We start from the raw sequence: 24271 nt of genomic DNA, 5'->3' as shown, positions 1-24271 counted from the left end.
TAAAGAAACATTTATATTTTTTTTTTTGTATATTTCAACCAAATTAATTTTTTTTTCTTGTTAGATATAGTATGTCCTCATAATGTATACATTATTTCTTGTACAATGATATGAAATAATATGGGAAATATTCATGATAAATTATTAAGTGAACAGTGCAAGTTAAAAACAATAGTTTCATATTTTTTTCCCCACCCCCCCTTTCCCGAGTCAGCACCTTCAAGTGTTACCACTCCCCAAACGGTGCGCAATGCACTCATTGTGTAGGCATACCCCCATCCTCTCCCCCACCCCCCACCTCAGTCTGATGTCCAATTGGTGTCGAGAAACATTTATATTTTAATAAACGGGAATACAAAAACTTTGCCTTATTGTCCTTTTATAATAAATGATGGGTTGCTAATTTTACTAAACATGCAAAAAATATCTGTAATTTTTTTTTGTATTTGATGATATATATCTGAGAAGCAAAAAACTTACTTCTCAGATTTGAAGGCCTATGGTTTTGCACTGCCCTAGGGATTCTGTTAATGGTATCAGAGGTTATTTTTTTCCTTAAAAAACTTTCAAATGCACTTGGTGTTGGCATTTTTAGCAATAATTGCCCTTTACTTTTTCTTTGGCCCCAAAGCTGTCTGGGGACAGATCATCACGGACAGCCCAGCTTTCAGACAGGGAAGCTTAGGTACATGCGTGCTGTTAGCGTGGGGATGGTATGGATAGGAATGCTCCTTGGTGTCAGGGCTTCTGTGTTCACAAACTGAACAAGCTTTACCATCCACAGTGCCCAAGACCTACAGAGAGTTCTACTTATAAACCATCCAAGAGATAACAAAGGAAAATGTGAAGAGGCTTGTTATAGCAGAAATTCTATCTATAGAGAATTTTTTTTTTAGTGCATACATGTCATAAACTCCACTTTGTAAAAAAAAAAAAAAAAAAAAAAAACAGACGAAACTATTTCTAACATACATTTGCCACATGCCATGGAAACAGTTAAAATTGTGCCACCCTACCCTGACGAGCTCTTGAGGGAAAGGGCCTCTGGAGTTTTCTGGCAAGTTGATTGGCGGGATGACCCAGTCTCTCTTCTGTCTCTGTAGGTAGCCATTGTGCTTAGCCACTTGCCTGGGAAATACTATTTCTTCAACTTCTGGTGATTCCTTAGCATTAAAACACACAAGACACTCCTGAGTACTGGGAAAAACATTTTCTGAAAGTACGTCAATATTAACGAATACTTGAAAACGTAGGAATCACAGTTTATTATGAACAAAATATGAGTCTGGAGGATCTTTCCTTGTCTCCTTATTAAAACAATAGAAAACACCATAAAATGCTGGGGTAACACTGTGCATTGAAAAAGTGCATTCTAAACAATTTATTATATGACTCAACTGCATAAACTACTTGCCGTTTCTATAAACCTCCTTAGATAGTAGTTAATGCTGAGCAAAATTTAATAGTACCCTTTTCTACATTTCTCATTAGTCTAAAACCACAGTTCAGGTAATGTGCTACTGTACATTAAATTTAGAACTTGATGTGCTAAAATATAATTTGAATTCCAAGAGAAGTTTAATACATACTGCGAAGGAATGTCTCAAATATTTATGAGCCTATTAAATCCCACAGAATTAATGCTGTAATTATTCTAAACCTATGTCAGCCATGATGGATGCTATAGATGACCCACTTTGCACATTAGGTATTAATCTCTGCTGGATGTCAACATTTTCTTCTGTTTCTCCATCTATCTGTAGACATTTTAGCCATTAGCTCTTGCTGCTTCAGTGCAAATATCCAAGCTAGTTTGCTGGGACACAGTGCATCAACAACAAAAGCATCTTTTCACTCCATTAGTTACCAGTTTCTCACATTATATTACCCAAATGACACGGCTACCCTAACAGCTAATAGATTAACAAATTATATTTCACATAATGAAACCCCAAAACTGGAATACGAGAGAAATTATATATTTTCCTTAGATATATTCATTCACATTTGATTTGGGGTGTGTATATCACACTTAAAATTAAATACAAGGAATGAACACTTGTGTTTCTATTTCTCACAGTACAATATACAAAATGCAATAGTCACAGTTCATAAAATCATGGACTTAAAAATATATGTGTATGTTCCCACATATTTGTTTTGAATTAACTAAAAGAATTAAATTATTCAGAAAATAATATTACAATACTTTTACTGAAGAAGTTATCATATTTTATTTAAAATTTCTAACATAGTGACTTATACAATATAAGTGCTCAATAAATGTTTGTTGAATTGAATTGAATGGTACTCTGTTAGAAATATACCTCATTTATTTTATCTTGGCTCATAGTAGCTTCCACCAGAGGGAGTGTATCATTCCTAAAAGTCATATTGGTGGTATAAATAATTCATGCCCCTCGATTTGATTATTAAGGGAAAAGACAAAATCTCAATACTCACTGCCAGAAATGCTTTTCAGTTACTACTGTAAATCTGTTCTTCTCATCTAATAAATTTGACCGATGACATCTTGCAAAGAATTGTTTATTTTGTGGTTATATTTAACAGCTTGTAAAGCTTCTAAGAAATTTAAAACAAACAACTACTTCTAATTTAGACTAAGTTATAAATCTCAAAGTATAAACAAACCTTTCAAATGCAATTTCTGGTTGCTTAAAATATATTTAGTCTAAGTATCATTAGGATTAAAAATACAACAAAATACTGTTAAATGACTAGAGGTGCTAAAAATTCAAATATTGGCCATCCATTAATGTGATGTGAAGCAAAGTATATATTTAGTTCAAACTGTATAAATCTGCTTGTTAAGCAACAGCCCCAATGCCATATTTAGATACTATACCTTCACTGCTTCCTCTGTTAAGGTTGGCTTGAGGCTCAATTTTACAGCCACTTGCCACTTTTCCTGGGTCTCTTTGTCTTGGGCGTATATGAGGAACTTGGAATGCTCAGAAGAGAGTGGAAAGCTTCTCACGGCATACACCATGCCGTCTTCATCCACCTTAAAATCTGCTGGTTCACTGCTTTCATACTGGACTTTTCTTTTTCCATTGCAGTTGCTAAACTTCACTGTAAAAGATAATAAAGGCATCCATTTAATTAGAATAAAAAGGCAAAAACAACTAACACCTAAACCTATATCCTGCTTAGGTGAAAAGATAAAATGCAGTAGCATGAAACACAGACGTTTTATTTTCATATTGTCACAGGCATTTTCATTCTATAGAATGCCAGGTGGTAGTTCTGAGTGATGGCTCAGCATCTCCTTGCTTCATAGCTTCCCCTGCTTTTCACACTGCCCTAACACTGGGACCTTGGGTGTGTTTCACTGACACCTTTCACTGATACTGCTTCCCATTCCCTTCCAAAGGCCTCAGTACCAGCTCCAAAGTCACTGAAGGTAAAACAAACCCACTGTTCCCAGTCTTTATGTAGCAATGTCAACTGTACTACCTTAGTTTCTTAGCCATGCCTGACACTCACTGGGTGAAGTACTCCAGGGCAAATAAATATTCTTACTTATCTTGTATACCCTGCACACATTTCCTGACACAGGGTCTTAATATATAATTTTTGGAATAAATGCTTAAAGGAAGAAAGCGATGCAATTACTAATGTTGAATGCCTACCATGCTCTAGAATTGTAAGACCTTATGTCAATTAAAAGGTGAATAATTTGCAATTTCTATACCTCCTGGTCATTATGATAGTTCTATTAAGCAACTAACAACTTTATAAATTTTCAAACAAACGAAAATAAAGATGAACCTCAAAATAAATTTTAAACTGAAAAAATCTATGGCTTAAGAGTAGAAGAATCAAAGTGTCTTATCTCTATCTTACATGCAGTGACTTTAAATTTTAAAAATTAACACTTTCTTAAACGCTGTGCAGCTTATTTCCCAACAGATAATAAAATGAAAGCTAAACCATGTACTTATGCGGAACTAGACATATTCAAGACAAAATAATAAAAATAAAAATATTCTCTAAGGAAGACTATTTCCATTGAAATCCTTAATCATTCTTTTTTGAAGAAAATTCTATGGAAATAGCAGAGACCAAATAAAAAACAATTTTTTATTTCTGTAAACATCTAATGCTATATATCCTCACCACGATTACACAGGATATTCTTTGGAATGCAGTAATAGGCACACATTACAAAACATAATCATACACACCTTTTGCATTTCTCAAGGATCTCAGTCAAGTTTTATGAACCCTCCTCAACCTATATATGAGCTTATAACAGTTCTTTTGCTTTCATTAGTAAAAATTCACTGAAACATGCATAAGATCACAGCCAAATAACACATACACTATTTCCCTTAGTTACTATAAAGTCCTTGATAAAAGTAATAAGATACTTTAACTACTGAATATATTATTTTCCATATAATGCCATAACATATTTCATATTTCAATCATTTCAAAATGAACATAAAAGTTGTACCTCCAACTAAATTATGTTAAATCAAAATATTTTTCTTTGGAGTAGAAATATACCAAAAGACATTTAATTATCCCATCTTCCAGTGCAGTGTGGTTTAAAAGTAAAAAATGGAGCAATGCCATCTACTACTTAATCTTTTATTAAAGACAGCAAAATGAAAAGTAAAATTGTTTTTTGGAAGCCCGCTGAGAAATCAAAATGGAAGACTTTTGCCATCTTTTTGTATAAAAAGTACCTTTTTTATATCACGAAACGAATTCATGATACTTAAAAACCTGTCATCTGAATCAGAAAAAAAATATACGCTCTTTTGCACACTGTTTTGTTAACTTTTACCCCTCTAGCTGAATCCTCATCCATTCACACCTGGATTGTTGCAACTGCCCCCTGGTGGTGGTCTTCCCCCCAGCTCCTGGTCATGGTGCACCCACTCTAGACTAGACCTCTGCTGTGATTTTCTCCTCCCCGATTAGTATCTGTAATATTATCCGTCAACTCTTTAACCTAGTGTACAATGCTCTCTTAATTCTTGGTCACCCAGTCTCTTCAGTTTTACTTACATCATTTTCTAAAACAAATTCTGCCCAGTGAGACAGATTCCACAGTCATTTCCTCCACCTTACTGCTGCCCAACCCCCAGCCCCGTGGCTTTGTGTGGGACACTCACCCAGCTTCCACCCCACAGTCCTGGAGCCACTCTGCCATTCTGGGGGAAGACTCCACTGTCACGCCCTTCACATGATGCCAGCCTATGCCCTCATTTGGGACTGCTCTGAATTTTTTATTTTATTTAAATTTTGTATTTCCTATTCATTGACACATATTAACACTATTTTATTATAATTATTATTATAATAAATAATGCTAATTTATTAATAATTTAATGTGACTAGATCTTCTCTCCCTAAGCAGACTATAAACTAACTTTGGCTTCCTGAGAGTGAGTCTTGGTACTTTTGTTTCCTGTGACACTTAACAGTGACAGGGAAAGTATAAATGCTCATTAAATATCCAGTAATACCTTACAATTTTTCAGAACACTAGAAAACAGATTGGAAACTTAAAAGGATGCAAGGCCCACTATAGCAACTTGCAGCAACAAAACCACAGAAAAACCCAGGAACTTCAAATGATTTGACTTTGTATTAGGTTGTTGGTAGTAGAAGAAAATGAATTAATATCTATGGAATGCAAGGCATTGGGAAAAAACACTCAGCATTATGTTATCTACGTTAACCTTAACAATAACCTCCTGGGGTGGGAATCATTATTTCTGTTCTACAGATAAGAAAAAAACTCAGAGAGTCATCTATGCCCATGGCTATTTGACTCCTTTGCTGTTCTCCCCCCTACAAAAGCGCTAAATAATCTAATTAAATTCAGGACTTACGTTATTGAAACCTAAAGCTTTAAGAGACAATAAAACTAAAGAAATAACCAAGAGGCCTGATAAATGCTTGTGAAGGGAATAATTCCAATTTAGACCTCTGAGAGTATCATAGTAAATGTATTAAAAGGGAATTCTTATATCAGAGAATTCCCTAAATGTCCTACAGAGGGCAGTAGCTGGAGCCCCTTCAGGTGGGGCGAGGGTGTGACAGGCAGAAGGATTCGCACTCGCCGGTACTGTGGGGTCCTGTTCCCTTAATGTGGCACTCAGTTACCTACCTGGATTCAGGTGGCAGAAGTGCTAGGGAGGGAAAGAAGGAGGCCTTTGAAAAAAACGCATTTGCACAGAAGGAAAAAATGAGCCTTTTTCTACAAGGGGTCACTGCATATCCTAAGAACGAGAAGACGTTGACCTCACAGAGTCTCACACTAGAGAAAACACTTTGGAGGAAACTGCATAAAGGTCAGCCCTTTAAAGTTGATTAGTTTTTCTAGCACCCCAGCCCCTAACCTATAACCAATATGAATTGCTTTAATCTATCTATTATTATATTCTGGGGGCTTTTAAACAGATGCTAATTCTCATTTGCTTGAATATTAAAAAAAAGGAAAATTTTTTTGGCATTGTTCAGGCTCAACAAAATGTGTTGGGTTACATAATTCTCTTTGTACATTCAACCAGTGGAATCAATACCTTAGATAAAAATAAGTCAATTGTCAACTGAAAAAGTTCTCCTCAGTGAAATATTAGTCCTGACTCCATCCTGTGGTTGTGAAGTAATCCATGGACAGTGCCCGGCTCATGGTTGCAGTCATGGGCTTCGTCAATGTTAACCGTATTTTATTGTTTTCAAGTCACACAAATTAAAGAGCTTACTCATTTCAATGGATAATATGTGAATTCCATTTATTATCCACTGCTCAACTGGTATTGCCTGTTGTCTTGTTCACGTATGACTTAGATGCAGCTAGGAATATTTTCTCAAATTTGACAAGATTCACCTCTGCCCTAGGACCAAACACTAAAACTTACTCAAGAAGATTTTTTTTAAAGAGAAACTTAATAGTTAATGGGAAAAAAAGTGGAAAATTAATTGCTGTCATAGAATCTTAGTTACTCCACTAATATATATATTTATAATTTATAAATTAGATTTATTTATAGTTTATAGTCTTTCAAAAAAAGTTTTCAGGTTAAAAAAAAATGAAGATGGACAGTAACCATTTGGAAGGGAGAAAATGATATCAAAGAGACATGGTTTAATTATTAAAATTAGATTTAAAATTGAATTTTGAAGATGAAAATAAAGCAAATATCATGGACATTTAACTTTTTTAAGAAGAAATATATAGCTCACTGGAACCAACCTGTTTTTATTAAACACTTTCCTTACGGATGATAGATAAAGAACTCTGAGTAACATAATGAACAATACATATGTGTGTGTGTGTGTGTGTGTGTGTGTGTGTATTTTTTTTTTTTTTGAGACAGGGTCTCACTCTTATCTCCTAAGGCTGGAATGCAGTGGCGTCATCATAGATCACTGCAACCTCAAACTCCTGGGCTCAAGCAATCCTCCCATTTTAGCCTCCCAAAGGAGCTGGGATTACAGGCATATACCACCACATGCAGCTAATTTTTCTGTTTTTTTGTAGAGATGGGTTTGCTATTGCCCAAGCTGGTCTCAAACTCCTGCCTCAAGTGATCCTCCTCAAGTGCTATTACAGGTGTGAGCTGCACCTGGCCATGAAAAATATTTTTAACTTTTAATTTTCAAAACATGATGCAGTTTTATCTTTCTTTTAATATATGGGCTTTCAAGAAGAGCTGATGACAAATTTATCTTAAAACATGCGCTTAGCAATGGAACTATTCCATATGACATTATATAATGGTGAATACATAACATGTTTTTGGCAAAATCCACATAACTGTACAACACAGAGAATGAACTCTATTAACTCAAGTCCAACTTAAGTTAATAATAATGCATCATTAATGGTTTGTCATTTGTAACAAATGCACAACACTACTGCAAGACGTTAATAATAGGGGAAACAGTAGATGTGAGGGAGATATATGAAACACTAATTTCCACTCAATTTTTCTGTAAACATAGAATTGGTCTAAAAAAATAAAGTTCATTGATTAAAAATAACATGTTTCCTTACAGATGATGGTTGAACCTGCTAATTGTTAGATATCTGAAAGGAAATGGATAGTTGTCCAGTTGTCAATACCCTCAATCTCTCCTAAACATGACTTCCAGTGAATTGCCTCAAGCTGGTATTTGTCAGAGCTGGATAATATAATGGAATCAATAATTTTACGTAATTAACCTAAGTATGCAGATACTGAGTTGGTGTTTAATGAAAGTCATGCTATATTATCAGACATATGTATATGGAATTCTATTATTTTAAAAATAATCAAAGAACCTGACTTAAAATGGTTTTCCGACAGAATGATCTTCCTTACGTTAAAACATTTATTTTGCCATAACATTGGACAAAAGAAAATACATTTCCTTAGACAACTGAAAGAACAGGCTTGATCCACTGGATTAATCATATTTAAAACAAATCTACATACCATTAAATGATTGTGGCTAAAAACATCGTAATATTAAACAGGAAATTTATTATTAGAGCTACTGCATAGTTTCCATACATGATATGTAGTTACTGTGTTCTAGCCCACATAAAACTTTGTTAACATGATTAATATAAAATTAAACACCAGGGAAATAATTATTTTAAAGTACTTTTTTACTCTTAAAGCAATATCTCAAATTAATGTTAACCATAAAGCCATAATATCCTCATAAAATATTAACAGGAAACCACAGATCTTATATATTAAATGTATTAGCCATTAATAGCACTACATAAACCATATGAATGAAAATGTGCAAATACTTACATATGCTTTATAATATTTGCTCAAGTAAAACATCAAACCATATTTAGAAACAATTTTAAGAGAACACTAAAGTATTGTCATGCCTAAATATGCCTTTGACTTTGTATTGTTTTTTCCCACAATACTTGCTATTTTTGAAGCCATATTGGGAAAATACAAATAGTTTCACAGTGTTAAATGAAGTTCTCCTTCCAAAAGCATAGAGTAATATTTATTAATGAACTAAATATCTATTAATAAAGACACGTAATGGAGGAAGGTAGGGAGGAGCTGTCTTAACAGTATTTCTCAGTGTTTTTATATATAGATTCCAATGGAGAATGGTAACCACGTAGCAGGTTTGCTCATAAATCTGAAAAATCTTAGATTTTCTTTTGCTACTCTAGGCCTTTTCTAAGTTTCAATTTGAGAAACAATTTTTTTTTCTAGAATAATTTAGTAGCCATTCCAAGGCCTACCAATCCTTTCACACATGAACAATGGGATAAATTTAGAGATGGTTTGGGAATATCTATGTGGAGCTTGGTGAAAAAAGTCATTACATTTTCTTTATAGCATATATTTATAAGAAAAATGAAATACAGAATATTAGGGAATATATTAACTACTTAACATGAAGAACACTTTTAACTTTTTAAAATCTGTAATGATAAACTTGATCTTGCATTCACGAAATTCCTTTTTTGTAACAAGTTTAATTACTGAAATATCAAATTCTTGATAATTATCATCAATAAAATTTTATTCACAAAAGTTGGTAGGAGGAAAGGGTAGCACACCATTTATCACTTTTTCTCCAAATGCCAGAATGTTCTTTCTTGGCATGATCAATGAGGGATAAATTTATTACATTTCACGGTCCTTCTTTTTCTTACATTGACAATTGCAATCTTGAAAGTCCTTGTGGAAATGCAAATGTTTTTCAAAATTTTTCCTATTAAATATTTCAAAATAATAAGTAAAACTTTACTTCAAATAAAGAAGTTTTAGAGCAATTCACATGTATTGCTCTAAGAGTCTTATTTTTTTTTTAGATTTTAAAATGTATCACCAATTAAATATCACAAGTGAATCATTTTATCCTTTTTCCAAAGTTGAATTTTTGCTTCAAAACTATAAACTCCATATATGTAATATTTTTTACACAGCCTTCACAATTTTCAATGAAGTTCATTAAGGCGCTCCAAAATGTCAGGTCACTAAGCTGTTTTTTTCAAATGAATAACTCTCCTTCAAAAAATCTAAAATGAGTAACATTCAAACACACTCATAATCCATTTTTCTATTAGCTAATAAACTCTTGAAAAATCATTGTCTTTTGGACAGCTTGTACACTTTGGCATATATTAGTAGTAATCCCTTATCTTTGCATAAAGCTGTAGCCATTTGTTTAGATTCATATTTTTGTATCAATTCATGTAGAATTAAGAATAAACTTTGGTATTTTATTACGCAGTGAGGTGACTTATAGCAAATAACAATGTAGTGCATGCATATTTCAATATAGCTAGAAGAGAATAATTTATGTTATCATCTCAAATATTTTAACTTTTGTGAACTAATTTTTATGTTTTATTATAAAAAGTCTTCATATTTTTATCACTATAAAAAAGTCCAAAGGCACATGAATTCTACTCTGAGGGGTTTATTATTATACTAACTGGTATTATAATCATTGGGGTGGGGGTGTGGATTCTAGTGATTTCGATGTCACTAGACCTCACTGACCAATAAATATTGGGGGCCAATAAGCAGTCTTATTAAAAAAGTAGAAACCTGGATTTTTGTGTGAAACTTTAAACTGTAGAGAAGAGGTCACATGCTGGTAGGCTTAGTCTAGTTTTCAGACATGCTTTGCTTTGAGCCATGCGGCATTTTCAATAAAGTAATTTCATGTTCTTCTGATTCTTCCACCTCCTGTGAGAAGTCAGATAATACAAGATAGGCTCCAATTTTCTCAGAAGACGAGACTACTCAAGTGCTAGCTAAAGTCTTGTCCCACTACTGTCCTTTGACTTTCAACTACCTAACTCTCCTTCTAGTCTATCAACAGGGCAGAGGCTATTTGGACCAAAACACAGTGGTGGCCTGAATCAGTTGAGAAATCTTGGTAGTGTCTTTTGAAAATGGGAGTAGAGGTGGGGAGTATTTTTTAAAAACTAAAAAAAAAAGATAAAATGAGTATCGATAGCACACCTGTATTCATGGCATTCTGGCTGGGACATACCGATCTATTAATAATTTACCAAACTGCTGAAACATTAAGCCTTATGGAAGTATTAGTAATGATCAGCAATATCTTCAGTTTTCTCACCTTCCTAGACATTCATAAAGATTACACTTCTCATCTTCCTTGACATTAGGCATGGCCATGTGGCCAATAAAATCAGGAGGTTGAAGGGGTACATAGCACTTCTCAGCAAAAGCATCTAAAAGTTGATGCTCTCTTCCCCTGCAGTGGCCATTATGAAAGATCGGGTCCCATGGAGGCAATACAAGATCAAGCCCACAGGCTGAATGAGCCACCCCGTGCAGAACTTCCCTGAGAGTCATCTGCACCCACAATGGACTTTGCATGAATGAAAAATTAATGTTTTTGTGTTAAGCACAGAAAACTGGTGGTAACTGTTAGTGCAGCACATCTCAGCCTAGCATCTCTGATAAGGCTTCAACTTGAGTGACCTAAAGCACAGGAAAATTAGGATGAAATGTCTATAACAGTGAAATAAATCAGAATCAATCTTATTGTAGGCTAAGTTCATAAAACAAAATTATTTTTTATTCCTAAAAGTCTTGGTATTTCTCCACTGAAAGAAAAGTTTTATTAAAATGTTCCCCCAAATATTACCAAATCTATTTATAATAAAGTTGTTATTTCCTTTCATTTCCTGGGAAAGTCATGTAATACTTAACTAACACCTGTACACAAGTTGCCACAAATAAAAGAAAGAATAATGTGGTATGATACTCTTGATATGAAATTGAAAAAAATCAAAACGGCAGTAGGGATGATATGAAAGAATGATTATGACATCGAAAATATAAAATTTAGATTTTCTATAGTCCAGTAATGCTATGCATACAATTTTATATAGTAAACTATTGGAAAACCAGTAAGATTATTCATTTTCCCTGTGTGTATTCTAATAACTCAAAATTTTTTAAGCTGTTCTTCACTTCATTGATATTCTTCCTCCAGGCCTCTCTAGGCCATGAAATTCAATGAAAATCCTTTCTTTTGACAGCTAATATATATATATATATATATATATATATATAAAATTAACAGTGCTCAGGCAGAATTATTTTCTTTTTCGTAGAATGTGCCCATTAACAAATTACACTGAAATATCACTACCTCTAATTAAATTACTCTCTCAGAGTACAGGTGGTATAGAAGCTCCCTGTCCCCAACTGTATGGTTATTAGTGTCTGAAATTTGATGCAAGTTAGTTAGCTGTACATTTCAGGCTACTTATGTCAACAAGAAGAAAACCTAATTCCTAATTTTTGTAAGATGGTTTTGTTAATTTTTAAAGAAAAAAAGAGTTTCAACATAAATATTACTAAAAACAGAAACACCTGGTAATTAGAGTTTTCAAAAACACACTATAAAAGGAAATATAGAATAAAACTAAACTAAACCTGTCTCCATCAATTTCCACAATGTGGCCTCAAAATGTATCATAGACACCAGTAAGAGCAAATGTGTCCCCAGAGTTCCCAACTTACAAAGACACAGGTAGACCAAGGAACAAAATAGTTATATGGTTATGAAAGCTGAATAAAAGAAAGAGGTACGTAAAACGTAATGTTCATTAAGCAAATTAGCCCCACTGGAATGATGTGAGATCACATTAACTGAAAGTAAAGTCCGTCAAGCTATTAAAACATTAAATCCAAACTCATCACTGACGGTAAAGTTATAAAACAAGCAAGAGCATAAGACTTTATCTTAAACTCTTAAAACAATTTAAGAAGTGTTTATTCCTTAGGAGAAAAAGATCATGATCATACATGAAGAAATGACAATGTATATAAAACAGCTTTTGGAAACTTACCTTAACCATATATAACTCATAGCTTAAACACTGAATTCCCAATTTTTACTGCCAATCTACCAAGAAGATGTATCAGCTCACTAACTGCTAGAAAGAACTTTGTAAATAGCAAAGTTGGACTGTTCACAGAAAGCAAACTATAAAAATTTAATAAAAGCAGTAACAAAACCCCGTTATTTCTGAAGGCTGCCTACATTTTCTGAACGTTAGCTACTTGACGTGTAGTAAGTACTTAATGAAGCAGAATTCCATAAAAATTTCAGCAATGTTACTGTTTCCTTCACAAAGGAAATGAAGTTATTCTAAGTAATTACATAAAATCTCTAAGTTGTCAATAGAATTTAAGTACTAAAAGCAATGAATAAATTCTACTGCAAACTCATTAATGTATTATTATTTGGGAAGCATCATCATATAACATAGAAAAAAATCATGGCCTCACAGTCCATGTTTTATCATTGTCTTAGGTCACCACTTCACAACTTTTTGAAGAATTATTGCATAAACCCTAGAAAGCTGCTCTAGCAGCCGAAAGTATTTTACCAACAACCTAAACGGACAGTATTTCTCAGATCCAGTTCAGCTCACTCTGGTCTGACACAGAGTCACAAGCAAAACAAGGGCAAGTTATCTATGCCACATAATAAGAAATAGATTTCGCTTTTAATGTATTAACATAACAGCAATAAAAGGCCATTTAAAGATCATTTGACTTTATGCACATATGTAAATGCCTAAGTTGGGTAAATACCCTTTTAAAATGCCAGTTTGTGTTTAGAAATTGTAAGTTAGCTCTTCCTAAATTTTTATTGGTGTCGAGAAACATAGTTGAATCAAAATGCCAACATTGGTTAAAAAAAAAAAAAAGAACAGCAACAACAAATCCTCTTCAAAAATGTTCCCTCCCTTTGTCACAGCCCCAAATGAACATCTACCTCTGTGAACACACCAGCTCAGCAATTTGAATAGCTGCTGCTTCAACTGACAGTAATAAGCCTTATCCTCGTTCATGGGCTGACATTTCCTCTTGGAGAAATGATTGCGCCTCTATTTCACCATTCTCATTAATTATAACCAGAGTGAGTGGGATTCATTGCCGTACCCTGTAACAGGATGGCCATCTCAGGTATGCTCCGGCCCCACACCACGTGCATCATCTGGAAAACATCTTTGGTGCCTGAGCACTCTAGAATTGTGCCTAGGAGAATTAATCCCATTCACGCCCCTCCCTGAATGCCACTAAACACTCTTAGTCCAGCTGTCAGGGGTACTTACAAAGGGTCAAGGTATACTTAAATATTCCAGAGATAAAGATTTTTCACATTTAATTCTCCCCGTGTAAATACGCAAGCATGTATTACAGGATTTTCATTACATTAACTAAGATGATGTCAAGACAAGTATCCTGTGCACATATTATTTGCTTCCCACTTCCCATTACCCAATCTGTATGTATTAGCTACAGTAAATCGAGTTAGGCTAAAACAATATCCTTATCCTGTCCTGATGAGTAGATGCAATAAGCAGACTAGTCTGAATTATATCCTTTTGCCTAAAAGCCCCAGCAATATTAATGTTTCAGAATAATATATTAAAAATGTTATTTTTTTGAAAACCAACCTACGGTAGACATTTGGCTTCCACAGCATAAAAAGTGAAAGAAAACAACAGATGTGAATAATTGAGATAATGGCAGAAAAAATACACAGTTAAATGGAATGCTGAAAGATCTATTAAATGTGAATTTTTTTTGTCTAAAAATATAACATGTTTTTAAAGGAGGGATATAAAACCAAGAACACATAGAAACTTGAGGTTTGAAGACTTCTGGATAACATGGCATGGCACAGTGGGTCCACATCTTTGAAGTATCACCTTGTTCCAAATACACAGCAACAATAATAAAATACAGAGTTAAGACAAAACAAGACAACTAGCCAGGCTCAAATATAAGATAAATATCTCTGTGGATCAGAAAGGAACCAGCATAAACTGGCACCTGGATAAGGAGCAAGCAGGGGTAACTAACTGGAAGCTCAGCCTCTACAGGGAAAGGGGGCGTGAGGGTGACAGGAAGCTGGGTACAGCAGCTGGAATGCCACCTGACTCCAAGGAACTGGGCTGGTACTGCGAACAAGGCTGGAATTGTGCAAGGGCAGAATCAGAGATGAAAACAAAACGTCTCATACACAATGAGCCCGGAATTCCCAAATTATTACACATCAAAAAAATCTAGTGCTAAGGAAAGCCGACACAATCGGCAATCAGAACCTAACACACTCCAAATGAAATTAATTCCATGGAGTACTCTTCTGGTTTCCCCATCCCACTGGCCACTACTTCAATGTGTCCTTCAGTGCCTTAGGGTTTAGTCCATGACCTTCACTTCTCTACATTCTCACCCTAGGTAAGTTCGACCAGTTGTAAGGTTTTAAAAATCACCTGTACCAAGATGAATCTTGAATATATAAGTCTAAACCTTGACCATTCCCCTGAGATCTGGACTACATCCAACTGCCTGTGTTACATCCCACTTGGGTGTCTCCTAAGCAACTGAAACTGAACAAAACCAAAGCCAACTCCATTCACCCTCCTCCAGCACAACCAACTCCACAGTAGATAGTTTCACCCTCCACTCAAATGCTCAGACTACAGGTGTAGGAGCCGAGCTTGACTCCTGTCTTATCCTAAATGTAATCTATTTGCATGTCTTATCAGCTCCACTTTCAAAATACATCACCAGTGTGACCAATTCTCATCATGTCCATATCTACCATGTTATCTACTGTCAGTCATTATCTGATGAAGTCACAGAGAGAACCTCTAACTGATTGTCCATTCCAACTCTTGACAATATCTGCAGTGGCCTTTCAAAATAAAAAAATTGGATCATGCTCAAAGGGTTCCTATCACACACAAAACAAAATCCTTACCAAATCCCCTGGGCCTGTAACCTAATCCTTCTCTCCTCTTCTCCTAACTAACTGGGTCGGCAGAGTCACATAAGCTTTCTTGTGATTCTTGCCTTAAGTCCTTGTCTGTGTATTTGACATACTACACAGTGGAGGAGAAGGGAGAGGAAAGAATAGAAGAGGACAGGAAATAAGGAAATTTGGAAAACCAGGCAGGACATGAAATCCAGGTTTAAAAAAAAAAATCATTAGGCTCATTTTCATCATTTATAGGTTTTATGGTTAACGTTATCTTTCCTTAATTTTCCAACTTCCATCCTTTTTTTATTCTTTAAGTGACACTAGTATTCAATAGATGATTAGAACTGACATTTTCAGTTAAACCAGATAATGAATAAAAGGAATATGAGTCCCTCTCTCTATTTATTAGCTAATAGAATTAGAAATGAGTGATGCAAATCATAAAATGCATAGGGGAGGGCTGTAGTATACTATGCACTTTAATACAAGATAAGTAGGCAGCAAATAAAAGTGTTTTGATGTTTGCAATTTAGTTATTGGTCTTACTGACCAGGGCTGAGATGCCCCAGATCACCCAGAGTCTCAACTATGACTAGGCACCACGTTGCCTCTCAAACAACACTGGAATTTGAAAACTCGCAGGAAGAAGGAACTAGCTTCTCAGTAGTAATATACAAGGCAAACAACAACAATCCAGTTTCAAGGCAGTGTTCATTCATATATGCATTGAATCTCCTCACAATTGGAAACCAGTAAGAATAAGCATAAAGCAACTTGTGGGTTCAGCTTCTCAACCATCAATTATAACCCTGCTTCAATGAAAACATGTGTAGGGTGACTCATAACACAGGGAGGCAAGGGACAAAGATGGAGATTGCACCCACTTCCTCGGATCCAACAGCACTGTGAATAATATTACATTGACTTGTGTGTTTTGTATATATGTATGAATTCGTCTATCTAAGTACAAAAGTGGAGCATCTAGCACTCTATTCTGAACAAAATTAGTAATCAAGGCTAGGGGTGGTGGCTCATGCCTGTAACCCTAGCTCTTAGGGACGCCAAGGTGGGAGGATGGCTTGAGGTCAGGAGTTCAAGATCAGCCTGAGCAACACACGGAGACCCCCGTCTCTATGAAAAACAGAAAAATTAGCTGGGCGCGGTGGTGAGCACCTGTGGTCCCAGCTACTCAGGAAGCTGAGGCAGGAGCATCACCTGTGCCCAGGAGTTTGAGGTTGCTGTGAGCTATGATCATGTCACTGCCCTCGTGCCTGGGCAACAAAGTGAGAACCTAACCCAATAAATAAATAAATAAATAAATAAATAAAATATTCTCATTCCTACTGTTTTGAAGTCAGGAGTTCAGAATGTTTGTGATATAACATCTCATTTGGATATCACCTGTAATGATCCAAATACTTTCGTGTACTTTTTTCCTTTTCCTGTTTATACAGTGGTTTCTCACCTTGACATATAGGAAAACAAAAGGCCACACAGTGTAAGTAACCAGGTCACACAGAAAGTAGTGGGTGGCGGTGATGCCTGAAACTGTTGGGAGTATCTTGGGAAGCACCCTCTACATTTCAGGATCAAGGGAGATTTCCCTTTCTTATTGAACTGTCCACACTCAAGGACAATTAACCACATGATTCCTAATCTCCCATTTAAGGGGAATATAGAAAAGGATATGGCAAGGTCCGTGATCTCTAAGAGTTTAAATTTAGGGAGAAAGGCCTTTAACATTCAAAGTAAACAATATATAACAAAATGAGTAAAGTCAAAGTGCTTGACAATTATGTTTGAAGTGAGGAAGGAAATCAGTGAAGACGCGATGGAAATGGTACGCAGCTTTTGATCTGAGCACAGGACCAGCGTGATGCCAAGAGGGGACAGGTAAGAGGTGGCAGCTTCACCTCAAACAGGGGCATGGAAACCAGCCAGTGAGGGTGCGTTCACAGAGGTCTCCATATGCACAGAAAGGGCGGTGCCTGGATTGGCGCAATTGTTCCTCCCTCAATGCCTTTGTTAATAATGAGTATTTGGGAAGGATGTTTCCTAGGGCAAATTTGTTTAGCAAGTTGTTTCTAGGGCACACTATCTTCGTGGGGGTGGGATTTGTATGGACTAAAGTCTCTTATTTAGAAAAGAAATCTCCAGATACACTGAAATCCATCAGTCTTGAAAAAAGAAATGTCAACACAGGCACAAACAAAAGATCTAATTACTCATGTACATGAATTGGTTCACTGAATTTAGGGGTTGTGTGTGCGTGTGTGTAACATACATATTTGACAGTAGGATTAAGTGTTAAAATTTAAATGTCACTGTAGTTTCCGTAAAAAAGTTTAGCATTTCCCCTTTTCCTGATTCCATGAGTTTGACCTATTAATATGAGGAAGACCATTAGTGGCACTTTTTAAAGACAGCAATTATTCAAAAATACACAATATACTATGCAAGATGTGATTATACAGAAATGGGATTGATTCCTCAATTCACAAAGAAAAATCAGATTCATTATGTAACAGTCACGCCCTGTATAAATTATAGTCCAACCAACAGGGGCACTAAATATGCACTTTAATTTGGAGTACAGTACAGAAGTAACCTCGGGATCTAATGAGATGAATTATTAATAAATGCTAAAAGATACTAAAAAAATACTCTGCTTGTGTGAAGGCCAACTCTAACCTCACATATTTTACAAGTAATCTTCAATAAGCCACTATCATTTTATACTCAATTGAACTATACTCTCAACTAGTCTGATATAGTGGATTTTTCTTTAAATTGGAAGAAATTGCATTGATGAGATTTTTATCATTTTCTCCTGTTTAGTGCAAAAAAAAAAATAATAAATAAAATAAAAAGCAATACACTACAAGCCAGTGAACGCAGTTCTGGTTGTGGTTCCACTGATACTGAATAATCTCTAAAGGGCTTTGGATCTTCATTTCTTTGGCTGTAACATGTGAGAGTCTTACTAAGAGACTACTCTGCTAATACCTATAAAGCACTAAAAATATCCATACACCATAGTCTAAAATTCAATATTTTAACAAGCCCCTGAGTGAATATCATCACTAAAAGTTGTACTCAAGTTCTGTTTGTTTTTGTTGTTGTTGGGTAGTCATAATGAAAATACATTGGTTTTTCTGGGACAAAAAGCAAAGGAGAAAACGTATAGGAAGAAAATTGTTTTAAATAAATTTTTATCTGTTTTTTTAGAAAGCTATAAATCCCAAAGCAAAGTTAACAATCCAAACATTACATTCCAAGAAATTATAGATGAAACGGCAGCAACAACTATAGATAAGAAAATCATGGTTAATTATTCAATTGTCACTCTTCCTTTCAATAGGTTAAACAATTACACAGGCAATAATGAACTGTAATTTATAATCTAGGTGCTTTTCTTTTGCTAAAATTCATGTCATCACAAAAAGCAAAAGAAATTCAATCTACTCTCTGTGAAACACAACTCTCCCTAGAATAGATCACTCACTTTTTTGCATGAAATAGATTTCAGTCATTTTGTTATTAATGTGTTAAAATGAGTATAATTCCTTGAAGATCAAACAATACTATCCATATTTCAAGTTCCAAATTCTGTGTCTCATCCCCTCTAAAAGTAATGAATGTCAACTGGAAAAGTTAAAACTCAAAACTTTTTTAGAACACACATCTTCAAAAGGGCTCTTTGGAACTATTTAGTAAAGAATACAAAACCGTTGTAACTCTGGAAAATAAAATTATGCTTTCGAGACAACTAAAGATATAATCCATAATTTCTCTTGTTTACCATTTCGGCAGGATAAATGCTCTTCAGGAAAGACCAACTATAAACCTACAAAGTTCCTTGGGAGATACGTGGCAAGAAAAACAGTGTGATCCTATTTCAGGTTTAAGTTATAACAGAAAAGGTGCTCCTTTAATTTTATGTGACACATTTTCTTTTTTAAAGTTTCCAGTAAAAAAAAACTTAGCATTTGTTATAAAAGAGTCATCCTATATTCAGTTTTATCACAATGGCCATACATAGACATTCGACTGCAAGTTTTCGTTTCTAATGAGCAGCATTCTTTCTCTCAGGTTCAAAGTCATTTTCATCAACAGCCTATTTTATATGCACACACTACCTTTTGATAATTCTTTTCATGAACTACAGTTTAGACTTTAAAACAAGCAACTTTGCAGAATAGCTTATTGTTTTTCTAGGCAGTTTCAAACCCCTTGATGTTTGGCAAATTTTTACAAAATTAATGAGGTTAACCTTCATTTTTCAGACTTTCAAAGTTACTTCATGCTAACACAGACTTCTCATTTAAAGATGACTCATATTCAAGGGCTTTCAAGTTTGACTTTATTTTTAGGAAAACTTATTAAGCTCAAAGTAGATACCGAAAAGGACAGAAGTATGTTAATACTTTCTTAATCTTAAACACATTTGTGAGGCAACTAAATGCAGGTTAATTCTAGTTACAATAAATTAGATTTATGAAAATAAACATCTCTGAACTAAAATTTAAATAGATATTGATGATGTTTTTAATTTTATAAAGCTGCTTGTCATAACCCATAGCCCTTCCTGCTCCGCTCCATGCGTCTACTGTGTGTGTCTCGCTCTCATGCTCACTACAAGGTTTGCACTGTGAGAGAGCTGGAAATGCAAAAATGAATGGTGCAAGTATTTTGCCATCAAGGAAGTGATCATCTTATTTAAGAATTTCTCTAGCAAATTATGTGAATTGAGATGAAGACCTACTTAGTGGAGATTAGGGAAATCAGGCCAAGAAATTTAAAAGCTGAAATTGACATGTAATAACATAATTTAATGAGTATTACAAAAAGTATAAAATTTGCCACAAAAATATACTGGGTTTGTAAAATTTTAATTTACTTGCAGTTTGCAGGAAAATGTCTACTATAAAGAAAGGGGGAAATACAGTCTGTTGTTAAGTATTACTAGCTACATTTGAAAATGTGTACTTTGTTTTTAAACACAAACATGCAACTCTCTAAGCCTCCAGTTTTGGAGACAGGCAAGAGAGAAATACAGCTTTTTCAACATTGCGTTTTTTAAAACCACCACCACCCCACCCTCATAGATTATATTTGCAGAGTTTCTTGTGATTATGTTTTCGGTTAATTTTAGAATAACAGAAATTCATAGAATCATGGAATTCCTTGTTTAAAATACAAAATGTGCTTTGTACATGAGTCTTATTTTATGGTACTTTGTTTTCCAAGTTAACTAAATCACTATGAGAGGAATGAATAAGGTAATTTTTGTTACCTGAAAGGAAAATGTACAATTCTGCTTGGTTCTTTAATTTCTCAGTGAAGATATACACATAGCTCCTTAATAAAAACATGCCATGGACTTTCCATTTCCCATAATTCCTTCTGCTTAGTGAACAAAGTCATAATAGGTATGTCAGAATGAAAGCAGGGATAAAGTTCTTTTGAGCTGACGGAAATGCCTAGGCAGCTTTTTATAACTGCAATACTGACCGTCAGCAAAACAGAGATTGGGTGGCTCAAACAGAGCCCATATTACATCTGATTCACTGATCCCTTTCAAATTCTTGCCCCCAACCTTGGGCGCAACACAAAACCTTCCTGAGCTCTGCTGGTCCCTTTGTCTGTTTGCAAAACAAAATACGACATAAGGATAAACTTTATGGGGGTAAAACAGCATTTCTATTTGGACAAATTGCTCCCTTTTGGTTATCTTAGACACATATTCTATCTAGTTTTTTCAGCTAGTAACTATCACTAGTTATTCAGCAATTTGTTAAGTAAAAACACCTATGGCTGTTCGAGCTTTCTCTGAAAAAGCAACTTGGGTGAAAAGTCAATAATAAATGTGCTTTGTGTACCCAGAAGCACTGAAAGTGCTTGTAAGATAATTAAGATTGGTGAGGAATTGTTGGTTTTATACCCTAAAGTGGGTATGAATCCAAGATTGAATGTCAAAATGAGTGTATCTGAGAATACTTGTTAAAATGCAAAATTTCATAATTAAAGAAATGCACTCCATGTAAAATGAAAGATGCTGTAAGTGCAAACCATGCCTAAAAATAATTTTGCTAATGGGTAGATACAAGAGTCTCTATGAGTGCTGTCTCTCCTAGATTTTTACAGATGTTAAACACACCATGAAACCTTATGAGGACTCAGATAGGCTGCCAGCATGAAGCTAGAGTTACTTTTGACAATGGCTTGTCAGATGTCTTGTTTTTAAACATCCCCCTTTCAACAATCAACTTTCTGGTTCGCACCATATGCTAAGGTGTTTGTGTAGCATAAGAACATTGTGGGAAGCAGTGAGAAAGTCTACAGAAATACTTGGAGATAATGCTGAAGCTTAGGATTTTGAGAGGTGACTAGGAAGAGAGAGAGTTCCAGTAAGTAGCAGAAATAAACCCAGAGCAGAAGAAAGGAGACAATGGCATGTCCAACGAAAGGCAAAGCCCACCGTTGCTCAAAATATAGAAATCACACAGGAGTATAGTGGAAGATACATCTACAAACTGAATATGGGCAAACAGTAGAGGACTTGCAAGAACTTGGGAGACAAGTGCTGAAGGTTCTTGGCCAGGGGAAGTGAAAGAAGCCTTTTGGGACAAGTGACCTAACTTAAACATACAGGCTGAAATTATGAATGAAAACTCAAAGACTGGCAAAGCCCTGAGGAGGTTAGTTGACCATGAACTAGGGAGCGATGGGGGTAGGAATCTCAAAAGAAGATACATATACAAAGAGGTGGTGAAGGAAGAATCCACAGGAATTGATAACTAATCAGATGTGGGGATAGGGAATAGCAAAGGTAGGAAAGCAAGGAGTTAAAAAAGGATTTCAATGTTTGAGTCTAGTTAACTGGTGAAAAGATGAATAGAAATGGGTTAAATATAAAGGAGGATGTAGTTTTATGAAAGACTGCTTTTCAGAACTGCTGACTTAATTTAGCATTAAAAAAATATATATAAACTGTGCATCTTCTGAGTGCTTAACACTGGGCTAGGTATAGAGGATTCATAAGCTACGCCACAGGGCCTTACTCTGCAGGAGCTTCCAGCAGTCTGATCATAGAGACCAACGCACACATTTTTTATGTAACTGAAGTCCCAGGAACGAGGTGTGATCTCTCAAGAAGAAAGTCTTGTCTCATCTAACATTTTTCTGCTTAGATTATCTCGTCTAGTTGTCCTATTGACAGAAAACAACTGATAGCCATCTAATATGCATATCTTCATATCTTTATATCTTCAAAAAGATATAAAAAAATGTACTGATCTCAACTTTTTGTTTTTTTTTTCTTATTATTGAATTTATTTAGTTTCTTTACTTGTGGGCCTTTAATGATGTCTTTCCTCTGCACCATATTCTAATTTGCTACTATCTTTTTCAAATGTATAAATCACCACTGTTAAGAGCACAGCTGCTGGTACAAATCACCACCATCACAACGTCTGAATATCTACTGAATGCAAAATACTTTTCAGCTTTTGTAATTCCCATGAAGGCTTGGCAATTTCTTCCGAGTTTAGAAATCTTTGGAAGCATTAATGATAACTGAGCAATCCATGTCCCATCGCTGGGATTGTACACAGGACGGTGACCTTTATTAATTAGACTCTTGGTGCATTGCTTCATGCCCGACCACTACATTGGGTCTAATGTCATGCAAGCTCTTTCATTTCTCTTTCCACAGCCATTGAAAGTTGTTTTCTGGAAAGCACATAACCTGTACTGCCTGGCCTCTTATGTGAGTCCACACTTCTGACATCCACGGATCCTGCGGTGGAGGGGAGGGCTGGGACCCAGGATGCCTGGAACATCCGTACTTGAGGTCAGGGTAGGGTGACATGTGGGTGCTCTTTGGTGGCTGCAGTTTTCCCATTCTCCTTCCAGTCTGCTCTTGGGTTGAGGAGACTAGTATTGATATTTCAGTGATTTCACATACTTGGTCATATTTGATCTTTACAACTCCAGCCTGAGTAAGCACCAACTCATATTTCCATTTTATAAATGAATTAATTAAGACTCAGGGAGATTAAGCAAGTTGCCCCTAGGTCCCACAACTGTCAAAGAGAACAAACTGCCATTATTAGGGACCAAATGAACTATAAATAATGATAGGTTTCTAGCTCACATTTAGTTTATGGCTTATTATAATAACCTATTTTCTGCTCTACCAGTGCCGAGTCAGGATTTCATAATCTGTATGGTGTGTGTTTTTTGGTCAAGTCAAGTTCTTCTCACCACTAATTTGTAAGCATAATTTTCCTCCAATTTTACAAGTTGTGGGGTTAGACAATTTCACACAATTTAGAGTTCTGCGTGGCTATGAAAAACATCTTGATATTTTACAGTGATAGTACACACACAGAGAAAGCAAAGGTCAGTCCACATTTATGGTTCAAGAAAAGGAGAGGATAAAACAATCAACAAATAGTCAATTTCCTTTAAATTATATACT

At 35.2% G+C, this 24271-nt stretch overlaps 1 protein-coding gene across 2 annotated transcripts in view; it reads right to left on the bottom strand.

Moving 5' to 3' along the window:
* The window catches only part of CDH2 (cadherin 2), a 211072-nt gene that overhangs the window by 60615 nt on the left and 126186 nt on the right, over positions 1-24271 (bottom strand). The window contains exons 1-3 of one of the 2 annotated variants that reach the window (XM_069468505.1): positions 21083-21254; positions 2867-3093; positions 1017-1163 (exon numbers count right to left, since the gene is read on the bottom strand). In XM_069468505.1, coding sequence (XP_069324606.1) covers positions 1017-1163; positions 2867-3093; positions 21083-21161 — 453 coding nt within the window. In that variant the 5' untranslated portion in view covers positions 21162-21254. Of the gene's footprint in view, positions 1-1016; positions 1164-2866; positions 3094-21082; positions 21255-24271 lie in introns of those variants that run through there. The other variant, XM_069468503.1, reaches the window with a different exon arrangement.

Source organism: Eulemur rufifrons, chromosome 5 (genome assembly GCF_041146395.1).
Source record: "Eulemur rufifrons isolate Redbay chromosome 5, OSU_ERuf_1, whole genome shotgun sequence".
Classification (NCBI taxonomy): Eukaryota; Metazoa; Chordata; class Mammalia; order Primates; family Lemuridae; genus Eulemur; species Eulemur rufifrons.
Note: the sequence above shows the minus strand (reverse complement) of the source record. Positions and strands in the feature narration are given on the sequence as shown.